At 44.5% G+C, this 16133-nt stretch overlaps 1 protein-coding gene across 2 annotated transcripts in view; it reads left to right on the forward strand.

Annotated features, from left to right (window-relative positions):
* Positions 1-4081: 4081 nt before the first annotated feature.
* Positions 4082-16133, forward strand: part of CCNYL1 (cyclin Y like 1) — a 35944-nt gene continuing 23892 nt past the window's right edge. For both annotated transcript variants that reach the window (XM_058549713.1, XM_058549714.1), the window contains exons 1-3: positions 4082-4475; positions 13848-13922; positions 15608-15642. In XM_058549713.1, coding sequence (XP_058405696.1) covers positions 4250-4475; positions 13848-13922; positions 15608-15642 — 336 coding nt within the window. In that variant the 5' untranslated portion in view covers positions 4082-4249. The remainder of the gene's footprint in view (positions 4476-13847; positions 13923-15607; positions 15643-16133) is intronic.

Here is a 16133-nt window from a genome sequence, read left to right on the forward strand (position 1 = left end):
TGGGCCATGAGTCTGAGGTGTGACGGTCAACACTGTCTGTTGACCTCCCTACTAGAAGATAAATTTCATGAGAACAGGGATCTTGTTTATCTTGGTCAAAGGAACATCCCCTGCACCTAAAAAGTGTGTGACATGTGGTAAGGGCTCAGGTATTGAATGAATAAAATGAATGAGTTTACTCCAGGCCCATGTAAAACACTAATCATCAAGTCCTCCCAGGGGAAGTTCAGCCATAAGTAGGCATATGCAAGATCTCAAGTTCTGTCACAGAATCAAACTGTGGCTTAATTCAAACCACATCACTCCTATTTGCTTCACTTAGCTCTCCCAGACTGGCCACTGTCATAGGACAGGGCTTTTTCTTAATGCTCTCCAATGCTCTCTTCGAACAAAATATTTTCAAAACAATGCTTCCCAATATTTTTCTGCTTAGCAAGTTTAAAATTCTTTAATTTTCAAGGTCATGGGTATCTATTTTTGTGTGTGTCTGTTGTTAAATGCAGGCACTATTTTGTAACTTAATATTAGGCATTGTTTCAAGTCTACAAGAATCATCCAAAATGGTATCTAATAACATTCCTTGGACTTCAGATGGTATCATTATTATCACAGAATGCAGTCACTAGGTCCTAAGGATTTAACAGGATGTCATTCACTGAAACTGAACTTCACTGAATCCTTTCCCATTCCTGTTTCCCACATTTCAACATATTGCCTATTTATTTATTTATTTTTGGTGAGGAAGATCAGCCCTGAGGTAACATCCATGCCAATCCTCCTCTTTTTGCTGAGGAAGACTGGTCCTGGGCTAACATCTGTGCCCATCTTCCTCCACTTTATACGGGACGCCGCCACAGCATGGCCCGACAAGCGGTGCATCGGTACGCACTTAACCAATACGCCACAGGGCCAGCCCCAATATATTGCCTATTTTTATCCCCAAACCTTACTTACATCTTTTAAACAATTCCATTAAATATTAATCATCCCTGCTTCCCTGAGTTTTGAGGTGACTTTCCTCCTGCTATCCTTCTAATAGAGAAGAACACAACTTTTGGCCCCCTTTTGATCCCTTATGTGACTAAAGGGTTGTGAATATTCATACTTGTTGCAATTACATGTCATTTTCTTCTTAATTTTGTTTTTACTTCTCCCTAAAAGTTGTTGCTATTTCTTTTAACTATCTGGGGGAAGTAATTAGCCCCATCTTCTACTTTTGTGATGTATCTATTTATACTAGAGCTCCTTGGTTTTTGCTCAAATTTCTCGTCAATTTATCCACCTTTGAGGGAAGATATCATTTGATTTTTGTTAGGTATTACCAAGCTTTTCTGAAGTGTAGACTTCTCTACACATTATCCTCTTTCCCACAGTAGCTTTCCAGATAGAGCTTATTAAAGCAGAAAACAATAGGACTTATGCCATGAGCTCTTCCTAAGCCTCTACTCTCCCAGAAACGTGTCTCTGGCCACACAGGTCCTCGCTCCCTCTGCTCTTCTGTCAGTCCAAGGCTAAGCTACCCCTGCTCTGGAGTGCATGCACTTCAGCCTTCTTGGGGACCTTGCTCTGTTAATTCTCCCTTCTCTTCTAACTTCAGACTTTTTTTTCTCCATTGGCTCTTACCCTTTAACACATAAATATACTCATATTTTTTCCCATCTTAAAAAATAAGCATCCTTAACTGTCCATCTCCCTCTAACTAGTACTGCATCTCTTTTCAGTTAAATGTCTAGGAGAAGCCCTCAGTCCCAGACTTTGCTTTCTCACCTCCTCTTCACTTCTTTACTCCCTGCTTGCCATCTGGCTCACACACATCCCCAGTCACCCGGTTGCCACAGCCAAGGCACCTGGAGCTTTCCTGCATTTGACTCTGTTCAGGGGATCCCGTATTGAGTTCCCACCGGCTAGGCCCTGTACTAGGTACTGCCTGTTACAGAACCCAGAGGCAGAGGTAACCCCCACCCTCCTGGGACTCCCCTGATCAGCCATTCCTCATTACCACTCAGTCCCTGGACTTCCACTGCTCACCTTTGCAGTCTTCACAGACGTGCCACCTCAATCTCCCTGTTGTCTGAGTCTCCTTTCTTTCTTTCCTTTCTCGTTATACCTACCCTCTCAAGGCAATCACTTCTGTACCATCGTTTCAGTTACTTTCTACACACTCTAAAAAAATACAATTTCAAACGTTGTTTTCATTGAACAGTTTTATTTTACATAGGATGCCTCATTTACTAAAACCATAGATTCCAAGTTGCTCCATGAAAATAATCATTAAAAAATGTGATATTCTTTGCATAACAACTTTAGGAAATTTCCCCAATTACTTTTTCTGGTTTGATTTAATATATGTGTTATTTTCGAAAACTTAAGTTGGGATATCACAAAACGGACTTAGTCAAAAGAGGTTTATATCCAACTTTCAACCAGAGAGCTCCATTTCAACGGTCCACTTGGAGACGAAAATGATGTCCACTCGCCAAGCCTACTCCTGTCCTGCCTCTCTACCCAGGAGAAAGTCACTACTGCCCACCCCGTCCCCAACCAGAGCCCGGGCGGCCGTGCCGCTCCCCTCGCGTCTCGGTCCACATCCAGTGTCCAGCTCTTCCCCGGACGGTCTCGGGTCCTCTCCCTCCGCGTCAGCCCGCGCCGCCCCCAGCGGGGCCGCTGCTCTCCGGGGTGGACGGAGGGGCTCTCCGCCGCTGTCCTGGCTCCCTTCGCTCCTCCACACCGTGGAGTGACCTCCCTACACCGTGCGACAGGGACTCCTCGACCTCGCAGCACGCGGCCGCTCTCAGGTCTCCGAGATGCGACTCGACCCCTTTGCCCAGCGCGCTCTTCGGGGTCAGGGGCGCGAGGCCGGAATCGCGGGCTGCAGCGCTCTCCGGCGGTGGCCTCGGACGGCGGGACTCGAGCCCCGTGCCCCCGTGCCCCGTGCCCCCGTGCCCCGTGCCCCCGTGCCCCGTGCCCCCGTGCCCCGTGCCCCGTGCCCCCGTGCCCCCGTGCCGGAGCTCGCGGAGGCAGCGTCTCGCCCACAGGCCGGCGCGCAGACCGCGTCGAGGGAGGGACACACCTGGCAGGCCACCGGAGACGCGTCCCTCCCGGAACACCCCGACGGCACTGTCGCCTCCGCCCACGCCGTCCTTCCGCCTGCGTGTCCTGAGGACGCCGACGAGGCGCCGCGGGGACCCACACCTGGACCGGGCCCGGCCGCACCCCAGCGGCCAGGCGGCCGTGGGGGCGGTGCTGGCGTCCGTTTCTTCCGTAGAGGGAGGCGCCTTCCGAGGGCCGAGTGAGCGCCCGCTGGGGCGCGGCGGGGCCCGCCCGGTGCCGACCGTCGTCCCAGCTTCCGCACGGGAGCGGGGCTGTGCCCCTCTCCGGCGCCCCATTTTCTAGGCGCGGGGGGTGAAGGGGGCAGGCCGGGCCTCCTGCGCGGAGGAGGAAGAGCGGCGGGCAGGTCCCGCTCGCTGGGCGGTGACGTGTCCGAGTCCGTCCGCACGGCCGCAGGCGGAACCGGTGGTTCCGGTTCTGGACCGGTGCTGCGGCCGAGCTGCGGGCGGAACCAGCGCTGTGAAGGCGGGACCGGGAGCGCCTCGTCACACAGCGGCCACCGAACGTGTCACCAAGCCCGGGGAGCGGCGCGTCAGGGCAGCCGCTGTCGGAGCCGGGCTGCGGGGCCGCTCACGAGCCGGCCCGGTAGCCTCCATGGAGCCCGTTGTCCAGACCAGGGCGGCCCCCCGAGCGCCCCCCGCCCGCCGCCCCTGCAAGGCCGGCGCCCGCGCTGGGGGGAGGCCGGCACCGGCGCTGAGGGACCCCGCTCCCGCGCCGCGCGGGGCGGGCGGGGCAGCGCGAGGGGCGGGGCGCGGCGGTCACGTGCCCGGCTGGGAGGCGGGCGCGTGCCGGGAGCTCGGGCATGATTGGTCGGCCGTAGCCTGGTGACCGCGGGGCGCGCCGCGGTTGGCAGCCGCCGGGCGAGCGGCCTCAGTCGGGAGGCGGCGGCGGAAGGAGGAGGAGCTGCGGCCGCGCTCTCTCCCGGCAGTGGCTGCGCCTCCAGCGCCGGTCGGGTCCCCACCCCTTTTCGCTGAGCCGGCCGGTCGCCGCCGTCCGCTCTGGTCGTTGCGGGGCGGCGGCGCGGGGCGGCGGGCTCAGCCCTGCCCGGCCGGCGCGTGGCGGGCAGCGGGCGGCGGGCGTCGCCGGGGCCAGGCGGCCGCGCCATTGTGGGGGAGGGGGCGCGGCGAGGCGCGGGCGGCCCATGGGCAACACGCTGACCTGTTGCGTGTCCCCCAATGCCAGCCCCAAGCCGGGCCGGCGCGCGGGGCCGGCGGCGCGGGACTGCGGGCCCGAGGGCTACGAGGCGGCGGCCGGGGACGCGGCGGCGGTGGCGGCGGCGCCCGCTGCGGTGGAGCCGGGCGAGGCGGACCTCGGGGCGGGCGAGGGCCACCACCTGCAGCACATCAGCGACCGCGAGATGCCCGAAGGTAGGCGGCGGCCGGCCCCGCGTCCACCGCGCCCTCCCCCGCCCGCCCCACGGCCCGCCCGCGGGTGGCCGCCGTGTGAAGACCCGCGGGGCCTTCGCCCCGGACCCGGACCCTGAGGTCCCGACCCGGGCGTGTCCGCCCCGCCCCGGGGTCCTCGGCGCGCAGGTTCGGTGGAGGGGCCGCGGAGAGGGCGGGGACCTGGGTGGTCCGTCGCCCCAGAGGCGCGTCGCTCTTCCCGACTGCCGCCAGAACACGGAAGGAAGGAGCACGGGGAGAGCGGGCTCAGCGCGGCCGGGGCGGCCCCTCTGTGAGCGGGGAGCGCGGCCGGCCCCCGTGGAGGGCCCGCCGGGGCCGCGCGGACGCGGGCCGGCCCCTCTGTGAGCCGGGAGCGCGGCCCCGACACCGCCGCTCCGAGTTTCCCGAGAGCGGCCTCCCGCTTTCTGGGTGGCGGAGAGGTCTGGGAGTCGGGGTGCCGGGCCCTGCGCGGGCATGTGTGTCTCCGTGTCACCCCGTCCCCTGCTCCTGCCCGCAGAGTCCCGGGCAGCTTGAAGAGCGCTGAGGAGAGAGTTCTGCAGACGGAGCGGCCGGGGGCGGGGAGGGTGTTTCGATTTTTGCGTCTAGAATTTTGGAAAGAGATGAGTCTGGGTAAAAATAATTCTGGATGACAGCGTGGCTCTTGGATGAATACTGTGTTTGAAATAGGAAACATCGGATCGTAAAGCTGTTAAAGCCCGTGGGTCCGTTTGTTTGTTTTTAAATGCCAGAGATTATTTCATGGAGGAAAAGTCGTATAGCTCCTCCTCTGTTTCAACTTTAGTTGGGCTCTTAATTTCTTCAAAAGTAAGAATAATTAAGCCTGTGAGTTCACCTATGTGATGGTCGTGGCTTTGTAACTGGGAAATACTCCCTTTTCAGATATTCAAATATTGTGAAAGAATGAGCAAATTATGTGAATTAATTAATTGTACCTTAAATCACAAAGCCTGTAAGGACCTGTGAAAACTTCTGCTCTGCCTGGGTCTGTAAGGTAAGCCTCTGAGTGGTGTTTACAGACCAGTTAGTAGATGGGCAGTCTTGGATGAGAGACCAAAAGAGGACCTTTATATAGTCCTTTAAGATTTATGACACGTTTTCGTGTGTATATCTCATTTGGCTCCTCCAGCTACAAATAAGGTCTGCGTGTATTCTCTGTATACAGCTGATGAGAAAACTGAGACTTAGAGGTCTGAAAAGTCTGTATAACACAGCTCCTGAGCAGAAGAGAATGACATGGAGGTGGTAGACATGCCAGATTCAGTTCTCTTTAGAATGCATGTTATATTTTATAACATCCATAAGGTAGGCCTGTCTTACTCCAGGCTTATTTCCATTCAAGGTTCATTGTGCACAACTCAGAAGCCACAGTCACCTCTCCATCCTATGTCTATAAATTCATTACAATGGATAAGAATAAAAGTAGAAATCATGAACTAGCCTAAATTTACCAGTCAGGTAAACAAGTGGATATATTTTAGAGTTTGTTCTGGTGACCTCGAATTGAAGCTAAGAATCCCCTGGACAGAGGAACATTAGGAGAAGCTGGTAAGAGGGCAGATAAGGTGCCAAGCATTAAGCATAGGACTATGATAAGGAGTGTTAAATCAGAAAAATTGAAAAAATATAGTTCATGAGTACAGAATTTACTTTTTTATGTTTAAGATGATAGTTAAAATTTCATTTCAATTTGTCTTTTAAAAAACCTTTTTTTGGCATTCAATCAAGTGATAAGAGAAACCAGTTTCAGCATTTGCCTGTTAAGTTTCCATGGAAACAAGGTCAGACCACCAAAAATAAAGTAAGACACACTGAAAGTTTGCTTTTAATGTCTTTATTTCAGACAGTTTTATATCAGTTTCCCTGGAAACTGAGAAATACCTATTTAGATGTAAAACATTTTGGCTCTTGTACAATGAAGAATTGAGTTATTTGGTTACTTAGACGAAATCATACATAAATGATACTCTGCCTTGTTCTTCTGAAACATTTCAGAAGAACATGACTTCTTTGAGCCATTTCGAAGAGCTGTTTCTGTGAACCTAGCGTAGGTTCCAGATGGACTCACAAGAGTTTTTCTGCTACCTCGCCTTTATCTAACAGTGTATCCAGTATAACCCGTGGTAGTATCAATAACAAAATAAGACGTGAGGTTCCTCTTACCTAATTTTATTATTACTCACCAACTGTTCATGCAGACCTTTGTGTTTTGACCTCAGGAGCTTTGCTAATTTGCTGGCTAAAGGTGCTCTCTCAAGTGACCCCTTCCTCCCCCTCCCACTGAGTGAGTAGGGAAGGAATTGGCAATATGATGTGGAAAAACCTCTGAGCAATGGATCTTTCCTCTTTCCGGTAGCTATTTTAAACCTTTTTTTTTTTTTTGCTTTTTTTGATAATAAATATTTGATGGAAAAGATTTAGAAAATACAGAAAAGTCATTCACTCATACTCAGAACGTCCAGAACTTTTATAAATATTTTGGTGTTGATTCTTCCTGAACCTTTTGTATGTGTATAAACATAACATTTTATTTTACAAAAATGAAATCACTCTTTATGTGCTGCTTTGTAACTTTTTGTTATGAAGAGAAGTAATGATATAAAGCTCCTGGAAGTGTGCTTGACACCTGGAGAGTGCTCCAGGATGTACTTCCATGCAACTACATGTAGCTCTGCTACACACCTCTTGGTAACTGTTTAGTGTACCATTGAACGGTTGGAGCACCATTCATTTCCCCACCCTTTATGGTTGGGCCTCTTTTATACTAAAATAGCACACAATCCCGTTATAATTCTTCATTCTGGGGGTACAGGTAAAAACTGATGCATTGTACCTCCCTGTAGGGTTCAGATGATATACTTTGTCTTATGACAATTAAATACATAGAATGAGTCATTTTATAGTTAAGGTATTTTAACATTAAATGTTCTTATCCCAAATTAAAATTATCATTGATTTTTCACTGCACCTTAGAATTCCTCTTTTAGGTTTTTGTGGTTCTTGGTAGCCTGTTCGTGTTTTTAGTTCTGAATAACTACCACTCTAAGAGATCTGAAAGTAATGCTGGTCTTAGATGACAAATCAGATGACAGCATTAGAAGAAATCTTTGAAGATGTGGGAAAATTGGGAGAAACATAACGGGTACTGGGTACACTGAAACAGTGAGATGTTTATTGGGCACGTTCCAGATGCAGGACGAACAGTGGTATACAAGACAAAGCCCTTACCCTAACTCAGGTCCTTGCATTCTAGAGGGCCCTAGGAACAGACAACATATGAATAATCAAGAATGTCAGGCAGTGAGGTGCTGGGAAGAAAATAAAGGAGGGTAGTGCACTGAGGAGGGGGCAGTTTTACATGGGGTGGTTAAAGACAGCTGCTCTCCTTCAGTGACACATGAGCAGTCCTAAAAGTGAGCAGGAGCCATGTGAGGATGTGGGAGAAGAGGCTTCCATGCAGAGTTCCTCAGGTGGGAATACGCTTGGTGCAGGCAAGGGACAGAAGGAGGTGGGGGTGGCTGCAGCAGAGTGAAAGGGATGCCAGGAGGGAAAGGTGGATTAAGACCTTGTATGCCTAATGGACCTTGACAAAAAATAGAGATTTTAGTCCAGTTGTAATGGGAAACCACTGGAGGATTATATACAGGGGAAACATGTTAATTCTTACCAAAACAAAACAAAAAACAGATCAGCTACTGTGAGAATAGACTAACGCAGGCAAGGGTGGTACCGTAGTTCAGGTGAGAGGAACAAAAAACTATAAGGGCCTAAAATAGGCTGACTTAAAGAAATTTAAGTGAATCTAAAAGTAGGTTAAAAAAAATACGGATGGACAAGTCACAGAAGAAATGCAGATGATCCTTAAACTTATCTTCACATATAAGAGAAATGCAAAATAAAACTATACTGTAGTTTCTCTCCTATTGGGAGAAAATCCGTAAACTTGGCACGGCATTCTTTGGTGAGGCTGTGAAGAAACAGTTACATTCTTAAATTACTGATGGAAATGCAAAATGGTTCTATCCCATGAAGGCAAAGTTGGTGCAATCTCACAACATTGCAGATGCATTTAATCCAGAAATCCTAAATTCAGGAATTTATTCTGAAGACATAACCCACAAATATGAAACCACACATTCACAAAGTTTTTGTTGCATTATTCTCAAAAGCAAAATTTTGGAAATAACTCAAATGTCTAGTAAGGGACTGGTACATTCACACAATGGAGAACATGGAGCTGAAAGAAAGAGTAAGATCTCTTTACTGCTATGAAGTGATCACCTGAAAAAAGCAAGGAGAGGACACACTGATCTACAGCACAGAGCAGGGGAAATATGTATTTGCTTATTAAAAAAAAAAGACAAAAACTGGGAGAAATTCTTGCTGATTGTGACCATCGTCCCTTTCCCTTTAGTGAGTAGCCAAAGCACTCGTTTGCTTAAGATGATAGTTGGGTATGGGTTATGAGTGGACATTGCATACACTTTCCAATGAAATGCCAAATGTTCACTTTTTGCTTTTGAAGTAATTTGTGAAAGTTTTGTTTTGTCATTTATTGTGCTTAATATAGTATATAGATTGCTCTTGCATTTCATTTGATTGTCACAAACAATGTTTCGAGTTAGGTAGTAGAAGAAGTATATCTTTTACATAGGAGAAGACAGGCTCTGAGAGGTACAAGTTGAGGTGTCCATAGTTTTAAAAGTGAGACTTGATAGAAGAGGAATGTAAACTCCAGATCTGTGGCATACAGGAACAGAATATATAGGATGACGCATTAAGTCAGCTGCTTTGGGTGCTACCTTTTTTCTTGCCCCCCTTTTTTAGCGTATTAAAGTAATTAAGCTTTAGGGTTAAAACAGTAACATTGCATAACGTGAAATGAAATGGAGGTAACTTCGAAGCCAGAAATGTTCTTAAAAGTCCAAGAAATTGAGCAAAGCACTCTTTAGAAATATATAAAGGAAAAAATATATACTTCACTATGTGAAATGTCGCATCTCAGTCATGGTCACGCACATGAATTGAGGATTAAAACAAGGCAAGACTGAGAACCAAAGTAGAGGCAAGTACAGAAGTGGTTTGGAAGCCAGAGTTAGCAAGGCTCAAGTAAGCAGTCGACTTTGGGACGCAAGAGCGTGCTGTGTGCCCTCTGGTGAGGCAAGCCAGCTCAAGACTACCGGGTAGGAAGTACCTGACTGGGGTGGAAAGTGTGGACTGAAAGAGATAAAATCATCCGTGTATATGTAATTGTAGGACTCGAAATGTTTGTATTGTGGGCCATAAAACTAATACAGTGTACACTGTAGGGGTGACAAAGCAGTTCACTAAATGCAGGAAGCCTTAAGTAAACAGGTACCCAGCAGGTGGCCCAGAAACTGCTGACATTTCTATTTAATTGGAATATGTTGAAATCAATCTTTCTGAAATAGGCTACTTCTATCAAATATTTTCTTGGTCACTACTCTGTCCCGCTGATATTTTGACAAGGAAGAATTATTTTTGACAGTTTACGATTACATAATTTTAACACTTTTAACCTTTTAGTAATGCATTTCATTTATTCTAAGTTGCCTGTATTTTCACATTTTTAACATCTGTGCAATTGAGATGAATCTTACAACTGATAGAATCTTAGATTGAGGAAAAGCAATATTTGATGTCAGTGTTTTACAGATTTCTTCCTCCGAGGAATATTTACATTAAGACTGGAGTTTAATTTTTTTTTTTGAAGTCATACTTTTCCTACATCAACCTATCATGCTGTCAATTTAAGTTGCAATTTAAATTGATAATGCAAAAGTGGTGGGTCTTAAAATACAATTTTAATCATAACCCCTAGTCATGAGCTCAAGAATATTTCTCCTAGGTTAAAACATTCTTAGAGGTTTCTAAAGAAATAATTTTTGGAAAGATTCATGTATAAGATGCACAGTATTTTCCTGACATCTCTCTAAATCACTGTACACATGCATGCATGTGTGCATGTTGGGGAGGGGGTGGTCATGCTTTGCTTAATAGTTGGCAGTCTTACCTTTGTGCTAGTGAAAATAGTGTAGTCTGGTTTATCATAGTCTCCTTGGGCTCTTGGGAAAACAGTTAATGGACAGTGCAGAAATGGAGTGCTTGTGTATGTTTACTGTGTAATGGCTTAAATATCCATTTTATAGTATAGTGTTGTGGTATCTGTCACTAGCAAAAAGTGCAAATTATAAAGAAAATATTTTTTTCTTTTTTTTTTTTGGTGAGAAAGACTGGCCTTGAGCTAACATCTGTTGTCAGTCTTCCTCTTTTTGCTTGAGGAAGGTTAGCCCTGAGCTAACATCTGTGTCCATCTTCCTGTATTTTGTATGTGGGTAGAAAATTGTTGTAGGCTATAGACAGAAGATTAATATTTTCTGAAAACCTCATGCAAATTGACATTCGGGCCCTGGTGGGTACAACACATACGGTACATACAAATAATAGGCAACTCACCAAAGTGGAAATAGCGCTGTTAACTATGGGAAAATGGTCAAACTGTGTAATCAAAGAAATGCAAATGAAAGGCTGTGAGGTTCCTCATTCACATTAGTAGGAAATTTTTTTAAAATATCCAAAGCTGGGGTGGATACTTTAAAAAGGAGCTAAAACTGGTATGATTGGTTGCATTATACAATAATATAGAAAGCAATTTAGTGTTATACCTTGAGCCATGAAAATGATCTGGCCTTTTGGTCTAGTCATCTCATTTTGAAGATCTTTCCTAATGAGATAAAAAAAATTATTTAAAAAAACTGCCTGAAGAGTTTCCTCATAATATAAGAACAGAACTTTGTGAGCACCTAAACCCCAACAACAGAGGATTGGCTAAGTACACTTGATGGGCCATTATGTATCAACGAGCCGTAAATATGCTGCAGTGGGGTGGAGATCGCTTCTCAGTAACAAATAGGGCATGAATTGTACGCTCGTTAGAGCTATTTGTTTTAAAAAGACATGAAAAGTTACTAAAAGTAATTGTGAGTTTATGGGTAGTTTTTAAACAAAGCGTTATTTTGGCTCTTGCAGATTTCTGTTCGTGATAAGCTATTTGTTGAAGGAATGAGCAGGTGACGTTTACCTATCCCCATCCTTAGTGGGATCATCAGTACCGCTGATTTAACCTGGTCTCTTTCAGTTGCAAGTTAAAGAAAATCTGTCTCAAAATAGCTTAAATTTAAAAGAATATATTGACTTGTGTAACCAGAGTTCACGGAGTAAATTGGGTACTACTTGACCCAGGAATTAAATGATCTTCTCAGAACCTGTCTCAGTTCTGCTCTTCTTTGTTCCTCTCTCCTGAAAGGGAGTGTCCAGCAGCTCCAGACTAGCTAAGGCTCCTGGAGTCCAGCTCCGCCTTTCTCCTCTGGTTCTTGGAGGTCCCAGGGCAGCTGTGAGTGATGGGCAGCCATGGGGCACGTGCCCATCCTAGAAGCCTAGGTAGGGTAGTGGGAGTGCCAGCTTGTTTACTGTCACTGGACTAATTTTGCTTTTTTTCTGCGTGTGGTCCTTTCTTTTACCCCAACTCTTGATTTTTGTGTTTAAATCCATAGTAGCACATCTTGGTTTCCGGGAGTGTTTTGTGTGTGTGGTGTGTGTTTTTAAGCCTGCTCCTCGTTTGATTCTGGTACTTGCTTTTCCTGGACTTCCCGTTGAAAACTTTTAATTAAACTTGATTGTGCCATAGGCACTGATACATAATGTGGCTACTAATGCAAACATTTCTGCTTGCTTTTTAGGTTCAAATGCAGTATATTTGCTTTCTTTTTGGTAGGAAGTAGTCATGAATCCTTTCAGAAGTCTTAGGTTAGAGGCAGCTGTGAAAGTCTTTGCCTGTCACTTTGTGCACAACTGAATTAATGTATTTTTCAAATATGTGGGGGAAAAAAACTTGAAAATAATTTTATGGGTCTTTTACATAAAAATGTTGAATAGTTTCTCCAAAAGCAGTTCAATAAACTTCAAATTCAGAGAATGAATTTCCTTGAAGAACAAAGCAATTGGTTTAGCTATGTAAATTTCTAGTGCTGGCAGTACCGTTAAAGTGGATGGTTCAGATTCCTGTTAAACCAGGAAGTCCCAAATTATGTTTGTGCAAGATTCTAACTATTACTTGGAGGAGGAAAAGGATTCTAGGTAGATAAATCTGTGAAATGCTGAATTAGACAGTATTCACTACTAGACTGATGTTTTTAATTTATCAATGTGCATTTTGATTCTCTAAGAGCCAGGGATTTAGTGTATTTCTATTTGACTGCCAAACTCCCTTTTTAAAAACAGAACAATTATTATGTGGTTTGTGAAGTATTGCCTTAACCATTACTCTATCAGGATCTTGGTCCAGTTTCTTACAAGATTGGTTATATGGTTTGAGATGGATATTGCCGAGGAGTGTCATAGGGTTGTTGGTTTTTTTTTAATGGCAACCTTATTATCCCATACGGTGGCAAATTTTCTTTTGTGAAAATTCAAGTTCCTGTTTTGTATTCTTGCCTAAATAGAAGACTGTCCCACGTTGGTACAAGGTGGACTGCGGGCAGACCTGTCTTTATGTAGGTACAGCTAAAAGTTTTTGCAAGCAACCCCATGATCTGCTCCAGAAAGGACTCTTATTGAAGCCCCAAATTAATCATATGGCATGGAAGGAAGAAATGAGAATTAGCTTTGGAAATTGAGAGCAAAAGTTAAAAATCACTTTCTATCATGAAAATGTTCCTAAAGATTAGAACATTGAACTTTTATGCAGTCCTCTTACATCTGTCATGTTGAATAGCTCCCAAATAAATCACAGCTGACTAAATGAGTTCATTTGTTGAATGGAGTTAGAATTTGCCATTTGATTGTCTAAAGAACATTTGCCAAAAAAAAAAAAAAAAACAGTCACTTGGTTTTGACGTATGTATTAGCTGGTATCTGACAGTAATTGACCACAGCATATAACTTGATTTTTGAGATGTTTCTGGAATGTGCTAGTAATATCAGTATAAAGTAATATCAGCATATTTCTAATTGATAAGTAGGAGGGGGAAGGCGCATATATGATTCATCTAAAAGTTGCATAGATGATTTAGGTGCAAGTTAAAAAAAAAAAGTCTAACAAAGCCTGGTTTTATTCCACATGTATGGAGAGATTCTATAATTTTGCAATTTCCCAGTAGAACTTTTATATTGTTACCTTTACAAAAATTGGCTTTTTATCATTACTTAAAACTCTTCCCACGATTGTTAAAAGTAGTTAAAATTGATGTGTAGCTATTTAAAAATCATGTATTTCTCTACAACTAAATGATCACACCTTTTTCTCTTCTTCCTGTACAGACTTAGCTTTGGAATCAAACCCTTCTGACCATCCAAGGGCAAGCACAATTTTCCTGAGCAAATCTCAAACAGATGGTAAGAGAATATTTTTTTTTCCCCTGAGAAAAGAATTGAAACTGCTTTTGTGTATTATAGAAAGTATTTAGAAGAACTCATACATTAGTTTAAATGTTTTACTTTTTCATATATTCACTTGTCTTATTTTAATATGTGATGATACACTTTCCTTTAGTTGCCACTGTTTTAGTGAGGAGAACACGAGACTATCTGTTTACACTTGTTGCTGCCTCTTGATCAACACAGTCAGTTGGCCACATGGTTTAGATGGGATCTATTTTTCCATACTACTTTGTCCTTTTCCCTTTGCTCCAAAGAGCACACGTTTTAAAGATGAATGATAGGATTTAGGTCACAGGTTTTCATTTGAGCAAATAAAAAAAACCAGTTATAGGGATTGAATCTGTGATTTTGGTCCCATTTTTCACAGTGCTCAACCAAATGAGCCTCTCTCACATCCAGATGTATGCTACTCAGAACTTTTAAGCTATTCAGAACTTTCTCATCCTGACATAATGCTGTGCCAGGTACATCAGAGCAGCCATGCCCTATGGCGTGTCCCAGGTTAGCCTCAGTGTGTGAAACTAGTGCAGTTTCCTGTGTTCTGCTTGTTTTAGGATGAGAATCAGAACTGCAGGATGGTAGTGCTCCTGCTTGCCGGCTTATTTTCCTTAATGTGATGTTAAATCCAGTTTATTTGCTAAAAAGCCATACATAACCAGGTTTTTTAGTTGATTATGACAGCAGGAATACAAGAAGTGAGGGTTCCATAGTATTTGATGTAATGCAGCACAATAAAAATGGAGGTTTTTAACCTGTGTTTTCATAGTGTGTATACTTTGCCTGTCTTGAGCTGATCATTTCTGCTTAGGATTTTGGTGTTTCTCAGTTTGTTCCAGAGCCATGGGCTGCTCACATGTAGAGAGAGAGTGGAGACAGTGAAAGAAAAACTATCATGTCCCTTTCTCCTCCATCATATGTAGTGCTTGCCCATGATGCAGTAAAGGAGGCAGTGTGGGGACAAAGTGCGGCCCAAGACCTCTTTGGAGCTTTGTTCTTCTGGCCTTTGGTAGAGCAAAATGACTTGGTGTGCTGTAGATATGTGTTCAACTGGGTTAGCACACTCATTTTAAAATTTAAATTTAAGATATGTTAACTTTCCAGTTGTGTAAAGACCCGTTTATTTTTTTAATAAAATATTTTAGTTGATTACCAGTAAGTGGTTCAGCATGCTTCCAGGGGTACTGGTGCATCTCGAGATTAGTGCCTGTTCAGAAACTGGTTCTTAGAGCCGTCAGCTGTTAGATCCTGGTAATTAAAGCAACCTGTGTGTAAATGTAGACTTAGAAACTATTACTGGGTAGTGGTTCAGCTATGCAACAGGTAAACGTTTTTATTAGCTAAATTGCTCACCTGGCCTAATCTGCTTTGCCCTTTTCTTTTGTATCTAGAGAGTCTTTTCACTTGCACCTAATGTAGAATATCTGTTAGGTCCAAAAGTAAAACTAAGTTTTTAGATTTTGCTTTGTGGGACTCATCTTGCCAGGTGATTTAAATTATAAATTTTGTTGGAAATATTAAAAAAACAGAATGGAATTTTATCTCACTTTATATGTTGGTAATCCATCAGAAAATTAGCAACTACTTTTATTTTTCTGTGGCATTGGTATTAGAATTGATCGGTTAATTCTTTTTGTTCTTAGTGCGAGAAAAGAGGAAGAGCAGCCATGTAAACCATGTAAGTAAACGGCTGAACAGTGAAGTAAGAAGCGAATGGTGTGAGTTAAAAGTCTGTCTGCCGTGGCTCCTAAGAAGTGCAGTGGACCCAGCACTACTAGCATGGACCTCTGTTTGTAGATTTTCTAACTCTCTTCTGTTTTCCTAATTATCAAATATATTCAGGAAAGTCCTTGACTTAGTAGTGCCCATTCTTTAAGAGTTCTGACACTTAAGTTAAAGATCAACATCATGGTTGTGGTAGAAAGATCTGCCGTAAATTTTTTTGCCCTAATTTTTTAATCTTAATTTTTCGTGACAGTAACAAAAGTATAATTGCTAAGTTAATTTTTAGCACTATCTATTGACTTCCTGTCATAGCAGGAAAGCTTGGCTTCCTCCTTCTGTTTCTTCAACATATATCCTGGTTTTTATTAAATCAGAATCAATGCAATGGCTGTGCATATACCTCAGTGCTGAGCTGTATAGTTCTCTGACTGTGCCACCTCTTTG

The sequence above is a fragment of the Diceros bicornis genome, chromosome 10, assembly GCF_020826845.1.
Source record: "Diceros bicornis minor isolate mBicDic1 chromosome 10, mDicBic1.mat.cur, whole genome shotgun sequence".
Lineage (NCBI taxonomy): Eukaryota > Metazoa > Chordata > Mammalia > Perissodactyla > Rhinocerotidae > Diceros > Diceros bicornis.